The 21,725-nt window shown below is 34.3% G+C and overlaps 1 protein-coding gene across 2 annotated transcripts in view; it reads right to left on the reverse strand.

Annotated features, from left to right (window-relative positions):
• Positions 1-14,553, reverse strand: part of LOC113397287 (protein O-mannosyl-transferase Tmtc3) — a 181,381-nt gene extending 166,828 nt beyond the window's left edge. For both annotated transcript variants that reach the window (XM_064217475.1, XM_064217472.1), the window contains exon 1: positions 13,875-14,553. In XM_064217475.1, the coding sequence (XP_064073545.1) occupies positions 13,875-14,177 (303 nt within the window). In that variant the 5' untranslated portion in view covers positions 14,178-14,553. The remainder of the gene's footprint in view (positions 1-13,874) is intronic.
• Positions 14,554-21,725: the final 7,172 nt, after the last annotated feature.

Raw genomic sequence — 21,725 nt, forward strand, 5'->3', positions numbered from 1 at the left:
TTTATGAGTTTACTTGAGTATATACTAGTTTTGATATTATATCTTCCGACGTGGTGTAAATTGAATACATTTTATTAGTACGTTCCATGATCTGCAGTCATACAAGCTACAAGACCAAACAGTTTTTTTTTTTTTATTTTTACTTAGACTGACAAATGACCTTATAGTAAGAGGTCACCACTATCAGTAGACATATGTATCTAAAGAAACATTAATCATTCCTCATATAAATAATGCGGCACCAATCCTTGGAAACTATGATGTTATGCACCTGTGGTTATACTGGCTCACTCAACCATTAACCCGCAACACAACAAACTTAAGAATTGCTTTCGGTGATACCTACCCAGACGGACTTGCACAAGGCTTCACCACCAAGTAAACAAACAGTCAAAATATATGAGAGGTAATTGAAACATATAAAATTCCTTATGTTATTTAATTAAAACATATAAAATTAATTACAACGCAATGAATATCAGTTTGACGGTTCAAATAATTAACTTATTGTTCCACATAATGGCAAACGCCTTCGATGATAATATCGAAATCTAGATACACCTAAAGCACACGATGTAGGTAAAATATAAAAAGACGTCCACCTATCGCGCGTTCATAATCTTAGCGTTGAAAGCGTTTAGATAGCACAGCGTCAATGTAATACAAACTTGATTTGTGATAGCGTTATCAAGCCAAGCCATAATCCGTATCCACGCCTAAATCCGTATCCGCATCTATGAAAGGTTTGTTGATACTTAACAAGTGTGCTGACATAATACGCCTACACAAGTTTGGAAGCAATTTTATACTCCTCGTATCTTGTAAAATACTTACAGATTTTGTGTAAAGTAGCATTAAAACCCTTTAGCGTTTGCGCATCTAGCACTGTAAACGCGATAAACTCAAATACTAACGGTTTTTCATATGGTTGCCATAAATATATAGGAGTGATTCTTGAGGAAACCTTCCTCCTTCCTTCCTATTGTATAATTCATTTATTTTGTATAAATTGGCTAATGTTACGATGATTGATGAAGATAGTTACTTGGTGGGTACGTCTGGGTAGGTACCACCCACTCACCACATGCTCTACCGCCAAACAGCAGTATTGTTGTGTTCCGGTTTAAAGGGCGAGTGAGCCAGTGTAACTACAGGCATAAGGAACATAACATCTTAGTTCCCAAGGTTGGTGGCGCATTGGCGATGTAAGGAATGGTTAACATTTCTTAGTGTCATTGTCAATGGGCGGTGGTGACTACTTACCAGCAGGTGGTGCATTTGTTCGTCCTTGTAAACCTATATCATATTAAAATACCGGGCGTGGTCTACATGCTATGAACATACTTCACTACAAATAATAGTAAGTACTATTTATTAATATCCAGGATTAATATGTCATATATATTATAGCTTTCGGTGAAAAGCCGGCTTTATAGAGTAATGTGTGAAGGCTGAGGTGGATGCGACGCGCAGAGGCAACGGATAGCTTTGTTTGTTCAGTTCAGCTATATTCGGAAAATCACACAAGACTAAGATCTGTGATACAAATATACCCATGTATCTATTTTGTACATGGTTATATGTGCGTTACTAATAATGGTACATAATCAGCCTGTAAATTTCCCACTGCTGGGCTAAGGCCTCCTCTCCCGTTTGAGGAGAAGGTAATAATGGTACGTATACCTTTATCTAGTTTATTTTTATACTATGTAAAGGCGGGTCACCTGATGGTAATGAGTCATCATTGTCCACAGATACATACATCGCCAATGTTCTTCAGAGCTTTGAGAACTGAGAGGTTATGACCTGTAGATACACTGCCTCATTAAGACTTCAAACCGTAACACAATAAGTACTGCTGCTTGGTGTTAGTATTTGTATACGTATGTGTACGTCATTACTAATGTTGTACTTCTCTTGGGAAAATTTCAGCCACGGTATTCAATGCACAGTGAAGAAAATGCCAAATAATGCCATATTATTAGTAATAACAAGCGAGCCGCCCCGGCTTCGCACGGGTGCATTGCTAATACTAAATATACTACAGAATGTCTTACAACGTACACAGTTTTTCAGTCATTAGACAATACAAACCGCTATGCCCCTGAGTTTTAAATCTGTAATATCTTCGAAAATATTCATTTAAATTACATACTGTAATTTAAATGTATGGGCCATATTGATCTTTGTTAAATGCACAATGTATTTAAGGTACTTAATTGGATAAGGATTAATGCTGTAATCCTTAAAATTGCTTCGGAAATAAGCCATTATTTCTCGTAAAAAGTAAAGGATAAAAAATGATCGTTGTGGGTTATCCCTACGAGTTAGATATACCATCGCGAACTTTTTTTGAAAATCTTTATAAGGTACATTATTTTGATCTATCTCGTAGGCTTCAGCCAGCGTTTGCAATGTTAGCGCAAAAAAAGGTGTTTATTTACGACATTACATTAGAAACATCTAAAATTATCCGTGTTTCTCTACTATATTGTGCATGTATTATACACATAGACAATCCCCTTGAATCAATCTATCTATTAAAAAAACCGTAACAAAATCCATTGTATAATTTTGAAGATCTAAGCATACACAGGGACAGACAGCGGTAAGCGACTTTGTTTTATACTATGTAATGATATGTAGTTATAACCCCTTTTGAATTGTTAGTTAAGCTCTAATAACTGTGCTTTTCGCATTTGTAACTTAGTTTTGCTTTTTATTTAGATTTAAATGAAAATTAATAATCATATACAATGTGGTATGAACTTACTTGAGATTATTTTATGTTATTTATTAATATTTTGCTTGTTGAATATTAATTAAATTTAGTTTGTATAATGGAAATAAAACACTTATATTTAATATTATGTTAATGAGGTTAAGCAATTCATTATCATGCTTCACTGAGATTATAATGGTATTAAATATTTAATCATCGCTTTTGTCTTCCATTATGTATTTCGATGTAAAGGAATTTGGATTATGTTTTCTTTTCTGCAGATATTTTGAACTTATTCAAATCATGTAAAAAAAAAACATTAATAAAAAATCATGTTATTCAATTCAATTACATATATAGATCATATAAAGACGTGACGCTAATACTTGTTGTGTTCCAGGCAGGATATATTATATACAATATACAGTTGTAATTGGCTAACATAAATTTTTATTTTAAATGTTGAATAAGAGTAACTACTGAGTTTCTTGGTAGAATATACATTACGAACCGGTGGTAGCTTCACTTAATATACTTAATTTGTAAAATGACGATTCAAAGGCGCTTGTAAAAGTCCACTTGAAGAAAGTCTATTTTGATTTGATTTGATTACATTCATAATTAATCGTCATTTCAATTTGTGTTCATAATTCACCTCGAAAAACCTAACGAGAAAACTCGTATGTGTAAGATGCAAATCTGCTACATACACAACGATATTTACCAACCTGCATTGGAATAAAGTGGTGGACTAAGCTCCAAACTTTAGCCCAGTAGTTACGTTTTAATTAATAAATTTTAAGAGCATGTTCATTTTCAATTTCAGTGATGTTATATACAATAATTTATAAGGCATCCGTATTGTACGGATGCTCTTTGCGAAATTCATATCCTTGCTCAATAGAGCCTTCAGCATGTTCAAAACTACGTCGAATTCGAAGTGCACTCCTTAACGCGTCAGTGGACATATAGCGGAACGATATGTCAAAGCAATTTATTTGACAGCCTCCGCCATATGCAATGGGATCTGCTGGATTATTTGACAAATTACAGTGGTATCGAACCGTGTGTTCTTGTTATAAAATATATCTGCGTGTGGTTGAACTTCAACTTTAACTTCCTTTATTATTATTAAAATATTTTTTGTGTATATGACGTATTGTATAGTTTAGAATATTTAAAAAATCTTTTTTGTGTATTTGAGTTGTTGTACTTACGACTTTTTTCAACTGTGATTACATAATATAAATTTAATTCATTTCAAAATGTCATTTGTAAAGCCATTTTAGCAACAAGGCTGCATATTGCATATCTTCTCTGTCAATATTCTTTGTTTTTTCTCATCGGTGTTCAATAAATACTAGATTTATTGTTATACTCTAACAACCATAACATCAAGCTACATAGAAACTGTGTTTTGGGGCAAAAGCACTCACATAAATAATAGTAAATATCGGACCACATCACATACATTACTCTGATTCCAATGTAAGTAGCTAAAGCACTTGTGTTATGGATAATCAGAAGTAACGAAGGTACCACAAACACCCAGACCCGAGGCAACATAGAAAACTAATGAACTTTTTCTACATCGACTCGGCCGGGAATCGAACCCGAGACCTCGGAGTGGCGTACCCATGAAAACCGGTGTACACACTACTCGACCACGGAGGTCGTCAAAACAAATTTAATTAATTCAAACGTCTTTTGTAGATGTGTCTTTGTAAAGTACCTAATCTTGCGTATATATCTTTGTTAATATTCTGTGTTTTTGTGTCATCGACGATTTGTAAAGTTGTATTGTAATATTCTGCCAAAATATTATTCACTAACCTGCTTAGAAGTAACGTTTTGGAACTCTGTGTGCTGTGAACGAAGCCTTTGACTAGCAATGCCATTTAAGGGTTGGTACTATAACTTTTTCTGTATGTATGTATTGCATTATATACGTATATAGGTATATCGATAAAATAAATTTAATTCAATTCGATAGGTATTATTGAAGGATCGTATTGCATATTTCCGGCCTCAGAGATGATAGATTTCAATAACGGATTTTTATGTATTGAAGTAGCATGCATGCATGCTTGCTAATCCAGTTCAAGAGGAGCATCGAACGTAGACCTACTTCGTAAATAAAATTTAATTTTTTTTTTAAATTCTGGAATAAAATCCTTGTTGCTATGGTACGTTCGCTACATGTATCCAGATAATAAAATATAATCCTTTATCCGATTAGAGAAGATGGAAATTAAACTGGGGCAACTACGAAGATTATATTTTTAGTTAAAGTTAAAAGAAAACATTCTACAAAAAGGAACATACATTTTTAAGGTACTTTTATCGGATTTTGAACATTAGTCTCTTTTTTGTCATCGATGTTCATCGATTTATTTTAAGAATATGAAGGTCAAGCACTTCTGACACGGCATTTCACAGGATTTCATTAAATTTCAAGTAATGATCGGTTTGGAAGTTAGGAGCTACCAAAAGGCATCTCGGCTTTATTTTTTTATTAAGATATAGGTAAGCGGACGAGCAAATGGGCCACCTGATGGTAAGTGGTCACCACCGCCCAAAGACTATGCGCTATACGCTGGTTGTGCTATGAAATCTTCTGTCGTGGTACAAATTAGATTTTTTTTATCAGCACATTCCACGATCTAAGAGTTAGCAAGTTATCCACAAATCATTTTTATTTATTTAAATGTCAGTTAGATAAACTGGAAACTTAGATAGTAAAAGGCCATAGGTACTGTAAGAAATATTAACCATTCCTTACAACGCCAATGTACCACCAATCTTGGGAACTAAGATGTTATGGTCTTTGTGCCTGCGGGTACTGCCTCAAGCACCCCTTAAACCAGAACACAACAATACTGAGTACCTACTGCTTTTTGGCGATAGAATACCTGACGATTCAAAGATGATGATTACAAGCCCGTATGTTACCTCCCGTAACTACCCAAGCACAAAGCCCTTCCACCATGTATTAATTGATACTCATACACCAAATTCAATTAATTGATACTCATACACCAAATTGAGCCGAGATGGCCCAATGGTTATAACGCGTGCATCTTAGCCAATGATTTTGGGTTCAAACTCAGGCAAGCACCACTGAATTTTCATGTGCTTAATTTGTGTTTATAATGCATCTCGTGCTCGGCGGTGAAGGAAAACATCGTGAGGAAACCTGCATGTGTCTAATTTCGATGAAATTCTGCCACATGTGTATTCCACCAGCCCGCATTGGAGCAGCCTGGTGGAATATGCTCCAAATCTTCTCCTTAAAGGGAGAGGAGGCCTTAGCCCAGCTGTGGGAAATTTACAGGCTGCTGATGCTGATACACCAAATTAACTACATAGGCATGATATAATTGAGGTAATCTGTGAATATAAAGCAACCTCAACATAGCTACATAAAATAGTAAGAACAAACATGACCAATTTTACCCTGTATATAAAACTAAAATTTGACAAGCTGGTGTATCATATTCACGTAAAATGACGTAACTACATCGTATCAGGTAACTTCGCGAAGTTACTCGGGGCCGGTAATAGCACAGTTTAAAATAATGAATGAAGTTCCATCAGCATCCGTGCAGATAGCGCTATCTGCATATAAAACAAACTTTTTCCAGCATACCAGAACAAACACATTAAGGGATTCAGCGTTCATGTCCGCAGGCAGAGCTCGAAGGCGCGATAAACTTGTCGTGACGTTGATTTATGTCTCCGTTTGTTTGTCCCGGAGACGGCACCAAAGTCCCGGTTCATCCGGGCCACCGACTGTGATAAGGCGCAAAATGCACATTGCAAATAACCGGCAAAAGTTTATATTAACGGAAACATTAATAGTCGAGTCACTATTCAGCTAAACCTGAATAAAGAGCCTTAACTAATATAGTTAAAATTTTAAAAATCCCTTATTATAATAGATAGAAATTGTCAGACGTCAGTGTCAAGTCGAGAGAATGTGCTATATTTCACTTAGTAATAAAATGTACTTCATTTATTAATGGCGGATTGTAATTATAAATGAGTACTCACAAATTATAGAATTAATACCCCCACCACAAGAGGGCCCTACGAGATTTCTTCTAGTATATTTATTATTACTATTACTATATTTATATACAAATATCTTTAAATAAGAACAACATTTATGAACGACTTTTATTGTATTTGCTTGGTGGTACCCCCTCGTCATATATTTCATACACAGGGGATATAACATATCAGTTCCCACGGTTGGTGGCGCATTGGCGATGTAAGAACTGGTTATTTTTTTTGCATCGATGACCACTAAACGTCAAGTGGCCTATTTATCAATCCGCCTACCTATGTAAAAATAAGTAATGTTGACTTCTGTGTATCCTCTGGAATTAGTACAAAAATATTTTGTTCAAAAATCAACCAAACAAGCGATCCGATGTTACCGTACACCACATGCATTCTTCACTTGGTGGTAGGGCTTTGTGCAAGTCCGTCTGGGTAGGTACCATCCACTCATCAGGTGACCCAATGGCTCGTCCGCCAAACTATACCATAAAAAAAATTTAATGTTTTTTTATTAAATATCGTGCTATAGTTCCGATATTACTGGACCAAATGGCTATTTAACAGATAAAATTATAATAAAATCACTGTCATTCAGAAATGTTAACTCACAATTAAATATAAAGGCCAACAAACCGTAATAAATCGCATTAATTACATCTATTTTAATAGAGAAGAATGGTGTCATGCAATAAATATTAAAAACCGCAAAGCATTTTAAATGTAGCTGACCGAATATTTACAGGGTTTAAATTTTAGTCGTGTTACGCGCGCCGGACAATTTGTTGTCGACAATTATATCAATGCACGTCATTTGGAGAGCGGTGGCACGTTCTAGAATTTACGTTTTCGTTCAGAACAATGAATCTATACTAATATTATAAATGCGAAAATTGTTGTGTCTGTCCGTCTGTTTGCTACGCTTTAAGTTTTTAGCGAATTCGGTGATATTTGGTAGGAAGCAAGAACACCAAGGAAGGACATAATCATTTAAAATAAACCATTTAGCACCTGACTTAAGTGTAATTGTGTTTTAAATATGATTTATGTTTTACAAAATGTATCACTAAAAAAAATCTAAATAGGCAATATCACAATGTTTGATAATAAAAAATGAATGAATTAACAATGGGTAGCTATGTGGTAGAGGAAGAGGAAGAGCGCCGTCCCGGTGGATAGACACAGTAAAGGCGTCTACAGGATCCAGTGCCCAGGCTTGCCTACGAATGGCACAGAATAGGAATGCCTGGAGGAAGGTGGTGCGAAGTGTACAGAACCACACGCATGGTGGTCACGACCCTCAGTAATGAGGAAACGACTAGGAAGAGAATAGAGAGAGAGCTATATGGAGGATTTAGCATTACAACACTCTGACAGTAAATAGCATATTCATGTTTATATTTATTAATATAGTAAATTTAATATTCTCTATTTAAAAAAAAAAGAAGTGTTATTAATAGACTTAGCATAAGTAGAGTGACGACACTCTACTTCAATATTGTTTATAATTAACGCGCTTTTAATTCGCAAACGAACCCATTCTGCAAGTGGTTTGCACAAAGGAATTATAGTTTTCGTCCACACAGAACGCTCAATTGTTACTATTACTCCATTATGTTAATAAACGAATTTAACTACTCCGTAGTGGCACGTTACGGCGACCACGCGAACTCATAAATAACTCTTGTACAAATGAATTTCTTGAAAAGGTCGTCGAAATATGACTTCACATGTAAGTCCAGTCACGCAACAGCCGAATCTCTCATACGTTATTTATTTAACTTAGTAGTCATCAGAACGAGGTACTTTTTTTATTAATTTGGGGTAGGTTTTCATTTGACGCTCATACCTAAGGGAAATCAATGATGAAGTCTAGATTTGTGCGCGCTAACCTGGACAATGCCTAAACACTCTTTTGCTTCAAGACACCAAATTATATGTACCAGGTATCCTTCGTGTTTCTGATTAACTACCGTTTCACTATAACGTAACGTAACAGTCGATTAGCTTACGAACTCTGGGCATTCTGTGGTAAAAAGTGAACAAGAAATTATTTTATAAAATACCTGACCACAATCACCCAAAGAATACCATGTTAATACGCAACAAACAAGCGTCAGGAAGAATGACACTGGCTTAACAAAATATCAATGTAAAAATTTGAACTAAAAATTTCAGCTTTAAAATATCCGAAGGTGTCATTATGAATGCATTTCTGAAAGATCACGGAATCGATATATGTGTACGAAAATTCCATCCTATTTTTTGCATATCAACTAACTCTAAAAAAAAAATCTCTACCCGCCACACTTAATCTGTATTTAAGGATACATTCCTTTCACAGACAGATATCGAAATTTAGAGGGAAGTTTACATCCCTCCGACGAGCGTAGATATGGATTGAGATGTCGCTCAAAAGCATAATCGATTTTTTAACAATGCTTTGCTTTTAGGGTGAACTTGCGGAGGGGAGACATTTTTTCGGTACCAAAAAATAAGAAGTGTAGCGGTCTTATTCGATGCCTAGTATTGAATCAACTTGTATGTACCAGGTCAAGAATCCAAGAAAATACTTCATACAAACACACTTTTAGAAAACTGGTAAAGTTTAGCGTTGAATTTGTTGTATTGATTGTTGATAATGGTAGTTCAGCTATCATTAATTTACAGCATAACGTAATGTTAATTGTAATGCCAATAAGATTACTAGTTTCCAAAAAATGAACTAGTCTAATTTCTATAATATTAGTATGCAAGTTGGTTAGTGGAAGGTATCTAAAGAGAATATTTAATGCAACTATAAAGTAAAACATTTAAGAACTCAGCCGTCGCTTAACATTTTCTCAATGTGTATAGTAAGCGGAGAATTATAAACAGCAATAGAAAGCATAAAATTTTGACACTGTATAATATTTTATTCTTATAGATCACTTGAGTATACTTAACTGAAATTTGTCTTTTGCAAATTGTATTCTCTACAGTCTCACTAACGGTGTTTATGATTTTCTGGTAGCAAATACATGAACTGTGTAGATCTTATGACAAAACATTCGATACTCACAATGCTTCGGCTGTGATCTGAAATGTGATCGAGTTTGTGAACAATTTATATAGATTGACACTAACGCTTGCATTAGATCCTTGCGTAATTTACCAGAAACAATTCAACTCTAGCAAAACTGAATACCAATATAATTATATATTGTTTTGTCTATGATACAAAACGACCAATTACTTGTTCATAAGTATTAAAGGAAATCAACTTCATTGTTCTAATTTTTAAGGTTATTAGGAGTTAATGTTAATGAGTAACCCCACTACGATTTAAAGAAATGTAAACGGCCGAACAATCCTGTAAATGTGATAGAAGTTGATTCCGACACGTTCACGTTTTACTTAAGTTCGACCTTGAAATTATACTGTCATCACGCCTAAAGAAGACTTTCGAAAATTGAGCAGATGCGTAGGTTATGAAAAAATTTAATTAACTTTCTTAAATAGGATTTTCTCTGGTTAATTAAAATATATTCGTCGGTTCTTTTTGAAAGTATATACCTGTTGAGAGTCTTAAAACATTTCGTTAACTAAAATGCGCAATTTATGTATACCTACACTTTGCTAAAAGCTTTGGAAAATTTAACGGTTTTGCCGAGAGCAAACTTAAAAGATGAGCACAGAATGATTAATAATTAAAATATTATTTTGGATCTTTTAGTTCGATACTAATATTATCGAGTTAATTTTTTTTCCATTTTGTGAAATAATTATTATAATGATTGTTTTTAGCAATTAATATAAATTTAGGAGTTATGTTTTAAATAGAGTAAAGATTCCATTCTATCGTAGACACCAAAATATCACTAGTTAAACTAAAACAAATTACATGGGTTTAAAGCTAGCTAACAAAATAGAGGACAGGCTCTTTAACACGAGTGCAACGAAAAACTTGTTTAGTTGACAGTGATGGATGCGATCGGCAAGCTGCTGCTAACACAAATTCGGATTTTTAGCTGCACACAAAATAGCACACAAATCGAGCATCGAATTTTATCAACGATGATTTGCGAATAGCAGTTTGTGTTGACGCTGCTTTTAGTAACTGATAGATACTGATGGAGACGGGTCTTTTGCATGTGACAAGGGTATGGCGTAAATATCGCACGACCTCCAATTTGTATGATTAATTGGACTAACATACGAGGAGCGATGTATAAAATACAACGTGCGGAATATATCATCTGAGGAAAAAAAAATAAAGAAAAACTGTACTGCATTCTATGATAAAGATCTACTTTGTGTTCATATTCAAAATATCATCAAGTACACTTATTTTAAATAAACTCATTTTTACTCAAAATAAAACTAAAATTGTTTTATAGCTTTCAGAACACGTATATATATTCTGCATGGTGATCAGTATTCACAACGTAATTCCGTGGTATGTATTTTATTTCATAAATACTTATGTATAGAATAATATGATTTGTCGATTTGGTTTTTAGACGAGTAATTTGAGGGTTGTTTACACATCGATATTATTACGTATGGAAATTTGCAAATCGCACGTTGCCGTTGGACAAAATTTTAATCGCCTTTGACAAAGCCGACGTGTGAAATGGATTTAATCTTTTATCTAAATACTTATTACCCCATCCTCGTGCAATTGTTGACGAGAACGTAGCGTGGATTATAATTTATCTTTTTTAAGTCAATATTAACAGCATACATCGAGAAGGGAAGATCTGTTAACTTAGATAAATACGAGAATCGTTTTTATACTGATTTATTTTTTGGTGATATTTGTAATAATATAAATCTGGAGATGTTCCTTTGTTGGAACGTGTCAATATTAGTACCTATCAGTCTGATTTGATAAAAGCTTTTAAAAATGAATTATGTGTTTAACAGAAAGCAATACCACAGTGGCGTGCATTTGGAGAGGCCTATGTCCAGCAGTGGACAAATATGGGCTGATGACGATGATGATGATGTGTTAAACAGCATATTTATTGGGAAAGGTTATAGATACTACTAGCTACACGTCCCGTCTTCGCTCGGGTGGAATAGAGGTCTACATAAAACGTTAATGTAGTAATACAATATAAATATTTTTGGTTAATTTATACAAAACTTTAATGAATTATACAAAAAAATCATCCTCATGAATCATTCCGTTCATAAGTGGAAACCGTAAGAGAATCCGTTTGGTTGTTTTTGTACCGTTCAGACATACAGACGCGGCGGTGGAAATTTTACTTTATAATAATATAAGATCACGCACAACCCATGGGAGAGGAGTAGCAATATTTAACGCGGGTGCGGAGTATAATATAATTATAAACGTCGGCAATGGTATTCTGAAAGAACTCATTTCCTATCTAACTCGTGAAATGTTGACCAAATGCTCATTTTGTGCGTGTATTCTTAATTATAGTCAATGTGGCTTTTCACTTTTTGCCATTTCAAGATCTTCTTCAACGATAAGATTAAAATTAGTTACGGAATAGCTACTGATTTGTGACGATTATTGAGAGAATTGCGACACCCTAACCTATGTCATAGGTATAAATCGAACAAGTTCAAGTTGTGTTCCAAGTACCAAATCACTGTTAGCAAATATTCACTTGTAAAGTGTAAAATAAAATATCCTGTGGGTGAATTTCCTGAAGTATACACAGGATTCCGCGAAGGAGTAGGTAGCGTGTTCGAACAAACAACGCATGTTTCTTAACAGGATAACTTACTGAGATGCGCGGAACTTCTTCGCTTTTACTTGAACAACCTCTGACATTTGAAAATTATCAACTATTATGCGATAGTTGTACAAATCCAACAAGAAAATGCCTTTGATTAATTATTTGTTTCTTCAATCTTCAAACAAACGTATACAAACATATATAATTCAACAAATTATATCTTGTGAATGCCGTAAGCACAAATTATGTTCAAAACGTAAGACTTGTTTGTTCTCACAGGAATTAAGAGTTTCTCTTGGTCTCAACAAAGTCGGAGCTAAATATCTGCCTATCATAAATCATAAGCGTTTGACGTAAGTCAATTATGCGTTTTTAACAAAAACGAACATTATTCGCCAATTAGATATGAGTATTAAAAGGGACCCCTCTAATATCTCGCTTCGAAGTTTCGTGCATACCCCTTCAAATTACGAAAATATTAAAATTTATGATTGTTTGGATTGAAATGTAAACTCTTCCCTCGGAAAATTCGTCTTTACTTTGCCGTCTTCCTCCCCCTTTGCCGTGTTAAGCTTGGCGTTAAGATTCGCAAAGATTGATAGAAGTTTAAGATTAGGCGAAAAGTACAATATTTGGCTAGGGCGTGCTAAATCTTTTGTTCATCATGGAGTTTATGATTTTTTTATTATTTTCTGTGCAAATTTTGATCCTAATTACATTTCTCGTTTGGGTTACAATAAATCTAGCGAACCCGGATAGCGTTTATACTGCAGTCGGATGAAACATTCACGATGATTACGTCCATAAATTTCTACTTACCTGCGGCACGTGTAAATGGTTGATTTATGACTCCACACAGAGGTAATGTGTCGCAGTATTTTGTCTCTAAATAACATTCGGTGCTACCGAGTTATGAACGCCGGCAATGCTACTTAAATTTCATGTTTGTGTGGGAAAAATTGGAATCCGCCAAACTTTTTACCGTTAACATTATTGACGTTATTGGTGTAAATTCTGTGTTACTAAGTATGCTAATTTATTTAGTTTTTTCAATAACGTACCTAGGTATTTGAGTATGAAACTGGTGTCTACAAAATTTGCATTCAGACTCCATTTAAATATTTAGATCGATGCGAGTTTTTATGAAAAAAAAAAGTAAGAGCTCAAGACAAAAATGTTTAAAAAAATAAATAGCAAACGTGTTTTACTGACATTTTGCAAAATTATAATGTTGCTTATAGCGCTTAATATGAATATATTATTTTTATTATATAACAAATGTTATATTCTCATTATTTTAGTTAATGACGGCTATACACGAATAAACACTGACTTTTTAGCCCGTAAGTTTGTAAACAAACTTCCTTCAAATCATTCAAATTGCCATTGCTTACCTTATGTATAGGCGTTCCCCAGAAGTCGTTAAGAAAGATGTTCGAGATCGGAGTCTGCGGTCTTAAATCTCTGTTTTCTTTTATGGCACTGATATCGTCAAATACGAAGCCACAGTAAAGGCAGTTGTGGTAAACAAGAATGCAAGCGAGGACTAAAATTGCTCCGAGACCTCTTCGTGGCGTTTCGGGCATATCCTCAGCTGCTTGACTGGAACCAGTTACCCGCCTTCTACTGCGACCTGTTCGAGTCCTCACCGCGGAAACCACTCCTCCGAACCTACACACGCCACTTACACGGTCCATCGTGAATTAAACCGGCATTATTTTTTACAAATATTATCACATAGCACTATCCAAATCCAAGCTTTAAAAACAAATCCCATTTATAGCGGTCCCGAGTCACCTGGAATGTCAGCAACTAAACCACAATCACGAACGAAACTTAGAGCAAAGTACGCTACAAAGAATGCGAATAATACGCGTTACAGGCGAAATTAACACTAAAGATCTATAAGGACCTAATGTTACGGTCTGTGTTTACGTCACCGCGAGGCACATGTCACATTTTTTAGACGAAAACGTTTAATTTGACATTTATGTGGTATATTGACGTAGCACATACGGACACACCCGCTCGCTAGGCCGATTTGCCGACAACTGCCGAAGTGCGTCGAGCGAATGCCGCGTCGAGTCACGTGACCCGTCGTTTTACTGCAGGTCGTTCGGAGAGCGCGCATGCGTCGAGACGATTCTCACTGGCGGCAAAATAAATAATAATATAACTCATATATTGCACAATGAACATTCAAATAAGTAAACATTGATATTTTTATTTATAAATATAATTTTGAAAATATTTTATTTAAAACATATTTTTGATTCGGTAATATTTTATATGGAAAAATTAAAATAAATTATTTTAATTTATTTATATCGAATACGATTCAATCAAAATTGGTTTATAATTATGTAGGCGTTATCAATATTTGTTAAATATCTTATCGCTTATTTAATTGCAATCACTGATAATTTGAGAGAATATCACAACTTGATTAAGCCGCCCCCACATTCTGGGCGCATGCCCGCGGGGGTGGCGAGGGGTTGAATGTTGATGACGACATTTCGCTCGGGTTAGGGAGAGTTTAGACGGGAGTCAAGAGTCGAACAAGGATCGAGTTCATCGTTTTCTATAACTCATATTTTCGTAGTTTAGCGTAAACTTTTTCAATTCCATACCGCATCCGTTAAATAATCATTTGAATTTCGAACAAATCGTTTTTAAGTCGGCAACGGTTGATTTTGATAAAAGCTTTCTCATGTACTGTCTCATCTTTGCGGTTTAAAAAGCAAAGTTATAAGTGATTCGTGATAAGAATATTATTTAAGGAAGTATTTATATAAGAAAGATTTTAATACTCAATAAAAAAATATTAAGATTTTTTAATAATATTAATTTTGATTTCACTCTAATTCTTATAATGACATACACTTAAGCAAATATTATTAGTATAGCAAGGTTATATATGGGCTATCAGTATATATATCTGGTGATACATCATACTGCTAAGCTCGTGCCTCTTTACCTCATGCGCTTATTCAAATATCTTTTAATACATAATGCTTTTCCAAATTGCAAAGCATATCGGTGTTTATATTTGCAGAAAACCTACAAAAGAATATGTTTTGTTACTGTGACAAGGATTAATATTGTGTGTGATAAATTATTTTTATCCTTTTTTTTTTTGTTACAATATTTGTGACTTATCTATTTAAGGTACATATTCATATCTATTTATGCAAGGTTTTCTTGTATCTGAAATAATTTTGGCAGTGTTCGTACGTTAAACGCTCGAATGGACAATTTTCTCTCCGATTACGGTAACATAATAAGCTTTATCTGAAATATATAAAACAAATTAACAGACAATATAGCCCGACTCCGACTTCCATTGTCATTTTAAATTTAAAATCAATCTACCTACGTATGGTTCGAATTGTAGATTCTATCGAAACGACGAAAAGTTCCGTCGTTACCTACTTTCTCAATTGAAATATATAGGCAACGATGTCCAATTCAATTTGTATTCTCTGTATGGAAATCAATGACTCTACATGGTGGTAGGTCTTTGTGCAAGTCCGTCTGGGTAGGAACTAACCTACCACTTTCGTTTGGATAGAATCTACAAGCCCGTCTGGGTATGTTGGTACCTTGACTCGCACCTGAGTTAGTAAGGGACACAACACCTTAGTTACCAAGGTTTGTTGTGCATCAGCGATATAAGGAATGGTTAACATTTCTTACAGCGTATGTCTATGTGTGGTGGCGACCACTTATCATTCGGTGGCCCATTTGCTAAGTCTAAACCTATTTCATAAAAAATCACGCGTTTTTATCATCTAAACATGTATGCTGTAATAAGCAATACCTAGTTTTTTTTAATACATACGATTTAATAGGAACAGACTCCATTCCAAGTATCTTTGTTAATAACAAAATACGTATATTCAGAAAATAATACATGAAATGAGAATGGATCTTAACGATGGCCACTTTTATTGCGTGGACAATAAAGTCACTGAATGACTGGCCAGCGAACAATGTCGACTTCCCGTGCTTACTCTACCAATTGCGTACATTTTTTTTTTTCTATAACCACAATTCGCTCGTGGCTTTTAGTACCTTTGTAGAAATCAAAGGTTAACGTTGAAACGTTTAAGTCACCCGTATTAATTGTTTCCTTTTTAAAAAGATAAGTAATGATACTCAGCCGAGCTTGATTCAATTTATTTTAATAGGATAAAGGACAATGACCCATTTTTGTAGTCGTTTTTTTTTATTTCTATATCGTTCTATGTATTTATATTTATTATTTGATCATGTTTCTGTCCAGACATCGACTTTTCGTTGTTTCTTTTTCGAACAAAACAACGGCTTACCCAAACATTAACTAGTTTTTGGGAAAAACACAAACCGCGGAAGATGTTGAAAAATAAAGCAAAAACAGTCAGATTGCGAGCGTGCGCTGGAATGCAAGCAAAAAATAAACCAATCTGAGTCCCTGTTGGCTGTTGATTCGTCCAGTTTTTTGGGTCCAGTAAAGGACATGGCATGCAAGCATCCTAGGGGAACGATAACCCTGAAAAACTGGGGCCTTCGGTGATTGATGAGGAACCTGGCTTAAGCGTTGTATAAACAAACCCTCACGTTCTCTACAATGGCCTCAGGTGCTTGTTTATTTTTTAATTTTCTGCATAATTTCAAAATATTTTTTGTATTCTTATACTCTTATTTTAAAAATATGATTTTTGATTTATGAAAATTGTTTCTGACTTTTTTACTTTCTTTAAATATCTTGAAATTGATGCAATTAAATATACATTTGTACCAATCGTAGTCTACAGCTGGAATTTGAAGAGAGTCGTTAAAGCTAAACCAGGTAAAGAATATTCTTCAGTTAAATTTCTCTCATAATTATATCGTAAATATTCTTCTTCTTTCGGTTTTTGTCTTCTATGTCAAGAACAAGAATTCTGTTATTAATGTTGTGAGTTTGATTTAAAAACATTTAGATTTAAATACATTTGATTTAAATATATATTTCAATATAAATCCGTAAACATCGAAGATAGATACTAAAAATGCAATTAAAATTCTTTAATTATTCTACAGACGTGCCAAAAAAAAAATCTTAAAATAAAATCGACTACAAGTCATACTCATTTTAAAAACCTGTACGTGTTTCGTAGAAATAAACATAGACGGCCTATCAAAACGTTATTGATGATATTATGTGGATGACAGGTAGAAATAGGGCATATCACTCATAAATATATTATGCGCGATTATTTAAAGAAAAATAATGTTTTGTGAAGTTATCTGTACCAAAATATTTGTATCAAATATTCCTATGAAAAAATAAAGGAATATTTCTTAGATAAATCCAGGTATCATTGGTGTGGGGCTTTTCTGGAAGAACAAAAATCGAAACTCGACTTTTAATTGGATTGTGATATGTCAGGAAATGTTATACGAAATTGACTCCAATAATTATAGTATTAAAATCATCCACGCGTTACGATTTCCGATCAGATTCAGTATCGAGACAATTAATGTGTTTCTTAGAGAATATCTTTGCTGATCTCGAAATATTTCCTCGCCTTGTCAACTTGCTGGGACAATAAGTCACGAACTGTCCAGTATTGGATGAACTTCCTCATTTCCCATCTTCCAATCTTTGATCTTATGGGACAAAAGATGTCACGCTTAAAGTCATTTATATTGTACTAGCTACACGATCCAACTTTTTCCGGATAAAATAAGGATTTTATCACGTGCTGTTTTCAACCAATGAGATATAACTCGTTCACCGTTATTGTATATTGAACTCCTGGTGGACTGGATTGCTTTATCTTAATTGATTTAATATTCTGTATATTTAATTATTATGAGAGTTATAAAAAAAATCAGTTAATTCGTAAAGTGCTTGTGAGATGCTACTCGAATATAATATAATTCGATTGATTGATCGGTTTCTTGGTAATAGGAATTTGTGCAAGCCCGTCTTGGAAGCATTCAGTCATAGTAGCAATGTTATGTTCTGGTTTGAAAAGTGAGTTACTACAGGCACAAGTGACATAACAGTAGTTCCAAAGGTTGGTAGTGCATCGGCAATATTTCTTACAGTTCCAATGTGTAGACATTGTGACAAGTGTTAGTGACCACTTACTACCAGGTTGGTCTATTACGCTTACCTATTTCAAGTAAAAAAATGTTCTCGAATAGACAAACATATCACGCTGAATCCGAAGTAGCATTTTGTAAAACTTTCTGCAAGCGAATGCGAGGCTGGTTAGTGCTAGTTTATAAAAGGTTTTAAATTTGTATTCTTTAAATAAACTAAGTCAGGTCAACCTTGCTAAATTCCACAAATAGATGCTTTTGCCCTCGTCGCTGGCATAAGAACGGAATTCTTTGCTTTTAGGTCAACAGCTAGCGAGATATCGAATACAACAGTAAAAATGCAAATTTGCAACACTAGTAGCAATATGGTAATAAATATACGTACTATATATAATGGTATTAAAATATATGTACTGTAAAGTTATTGATTTCATTGGATTTGAGTGATACTCTCGTATGAAATGTGCCATGGAATAGATTATTTTGTAAGTAAAATGTTTTATTTCTGGCACGTGCACGATTTTGGTTACACTTATGTTCCCAGAGAAGTCAACGGAGTAAATTATCAAATTAAAACCATTATAGAAAATGTAACCGCTTCGATCCAAGCTTGAGGTGATAAATCAAAACTTTGCCATTAAAACAAGTAAGAGCGCGACACTTCAGGATCAACTGTCCTGACTTCACTTTACCGAACTTAATGTCTAGAAACTTTTATTACTCCCTTTATTTGCACGTGATAAAACCATCGTTATTAAATTTAATATTAAGTACACGTCAAATCAACAAAGCGACAAGACAATAACTCTTCCTTAGCTTTGTTAAGACCAAACTAAAAGGATCGAATCTTCCAATTGTTCATTGCATTCCAAATTTGAACAATAATAACGAATTTAAACACAGGATTAATTTCAACGACTTGTAAACGCTCTCATGAAACAAGTGTCTAAAATTGCTTCAAGTTTGATGTATTTGCACTCGCTCGTCTAGAGATAAATTTGTTCGAAAACTTGCTGAATGTGAAAAGTTTGAAGCTCACTTCAATCCATTACGCGAGTGAAATATTTCTTTGTTTTCTGACTTAACTGTGGCCTTACAAATCACAAGTTTATCATTAGTCGGCCGCCTTTGAACATCGTTACGCAGATTTCACGAACTTTCTCCATCACGAACAATACATTTCTTTAATAAAGTCATTATTTAAATCGTCGAACGAAAGGTACTGATGAGATCAATCTAAATAATGGTTTTTCAGAGATGAAATTGAAGCGCCTTTTCGCTGTATAGGAATCTATCAATCTAATTTGGTTTGTAAAGTATATATTTGTAATGTGATACTGAGTTGGTTTATGTTTAATATAAGTCTATCAATCACGGAGACCCCTGAATGTTAGTGACAGATCGTCGCGCAACATGTGACGAGAATCGGTTTTGGCCTTTCGCATTTCCATTTGAACGAATTCGTCTCATAACTTGATAATGAATATGACTGCTTTTTATTGAACGATAACGTCAAGTTATTTATACTTTTATTAAAACGATAAATTACAAATGTTGTTTAGATTTATAAATGTATTTATTTTTTTATTACTATAAAGTAATTTATTAATATTCACCGCCGTTGTTCGTCGTTGCATAATCACTATTTTTTGTAATAGTAATAGTAGATGGATGGCTATCTGACGGTAAGTGACCCACCAACAATGCATGAACAACGGATGAGTGGGTATCTACCCAGACGGTCTTGCACAAAGCCCTACCTCCAAGTAAAATCAATACATTACAAATATTAACTGTATGTATGTCTGTAGCCGTAGAACGAATCATATTATCTGGATAAACAGAATACTATGTTTTATAATCAGGTCACATTGATACATATATATGTATATATAGATTATAAAATGATTCTTTGGTAGCAAAAGTGCTCCTATAACTTATCAATATGTAAATTATCATTCACTTTTCATGGAAGTTTTAGAGCTCTACAAACCTCTTACACATGATTTTGATGGACTTTAAAACTGAAATAAAAAAAATACATTTTAAAGTGTTACGTTTTGCGAATGCATACTCGAAACATATACATAAATGTATATATTAGGACCATATTTACGTTCTTAAGGCGCTACAAGATACTTTTCGAACGGTTCCATATTTAAATAAAGTTTGAAGGGGAGCAGCGACTGTTTTAAAATCAAAATTTGCAAAATCCTCTCCCAGTGCGTCTCTACAATACAAAACAAAGGACTTTTTTAAAATTGCAAGTCTCTTAGGGGTAAACTTATATTTCGATAGCTAAAGTTTTGAAAAATCCTTGATTTTTTATTTTTCATAATATTGTTAGGTGGAGAGACCAATATAAGTGGTCCTGATGGAAGTAAACAACATTGCCCATACGCATTGGCGTTAAAAGAAGTACATTACCAACGCACCACCAACCTTGGGAAATTGGATATGTGATGAGTGGGTGTTACCTAGCTAGACGGACACTAAACCCTACTATCAAGTAGGGTTTCTGTAAGATTGATTATTCATTTTACCAATATTACATAATGCAAGAGAATTGTACCCAAGGTTGGACAATACTTAATTGACTGAAGGGTTTCAGCGCGTGACGTTTATTAATAGATACGCTGCCCTGTCAAACGCAGGAAATCCCTTATTATTTCTTTAGAAATGTAATAACTGTTTTGTAGGAAAATATACTATAAAATAACCTTGGTGACTTTATTGTCGGCATACAGATTCTTAATAAGACATTACAAATCGTATTCTACTACATGGACTACTACAACTACAGATAGCCAGTGATAGTATAGGGCCATATAAAAGAAAAAGAGCAAAGTAACACCCTGTAAATCCAATCCGTGCCAAAACTGGGCTAAGGGTTCGTCATCCTTTGAGGAGAAGGTTTGGAGCTTATTCCGCCACGCTGCTCCGATGTAGGTTACTCACACATGTGGCAGATTTTAATTAATTTGCAAATTTCCTCACGACGTTTTCCTCCACCACCAAGCACGAGATGTATTATAAATACAAATCGTTTAATTTGTGTTTCTAACATGAACTTTTAGTAGTGCTTGCCCGGGTTTGAGCCCGCACTCATCGATTAAGATGTTCAAACACCTGGGCATCTTATAAATAACATAATTATAAAAAATAATAAT

The sequence above is a fragment of the Vanessa tameamea genome, chromosome 3, assembly GCF_037043105.1.
Source record: "Vanessa tameamea isolate UH-Manoa-2023 chromosome 3, ilVanTame1 primary haplotype, whole genome shotgun sequence".
Taxonomy (NCBI): Eukaryota; Metazoa; Arthropoda; class Insecta; order Lepidoptera; family Nymphalidae; genus Vanessa; species Vanessa tameamea.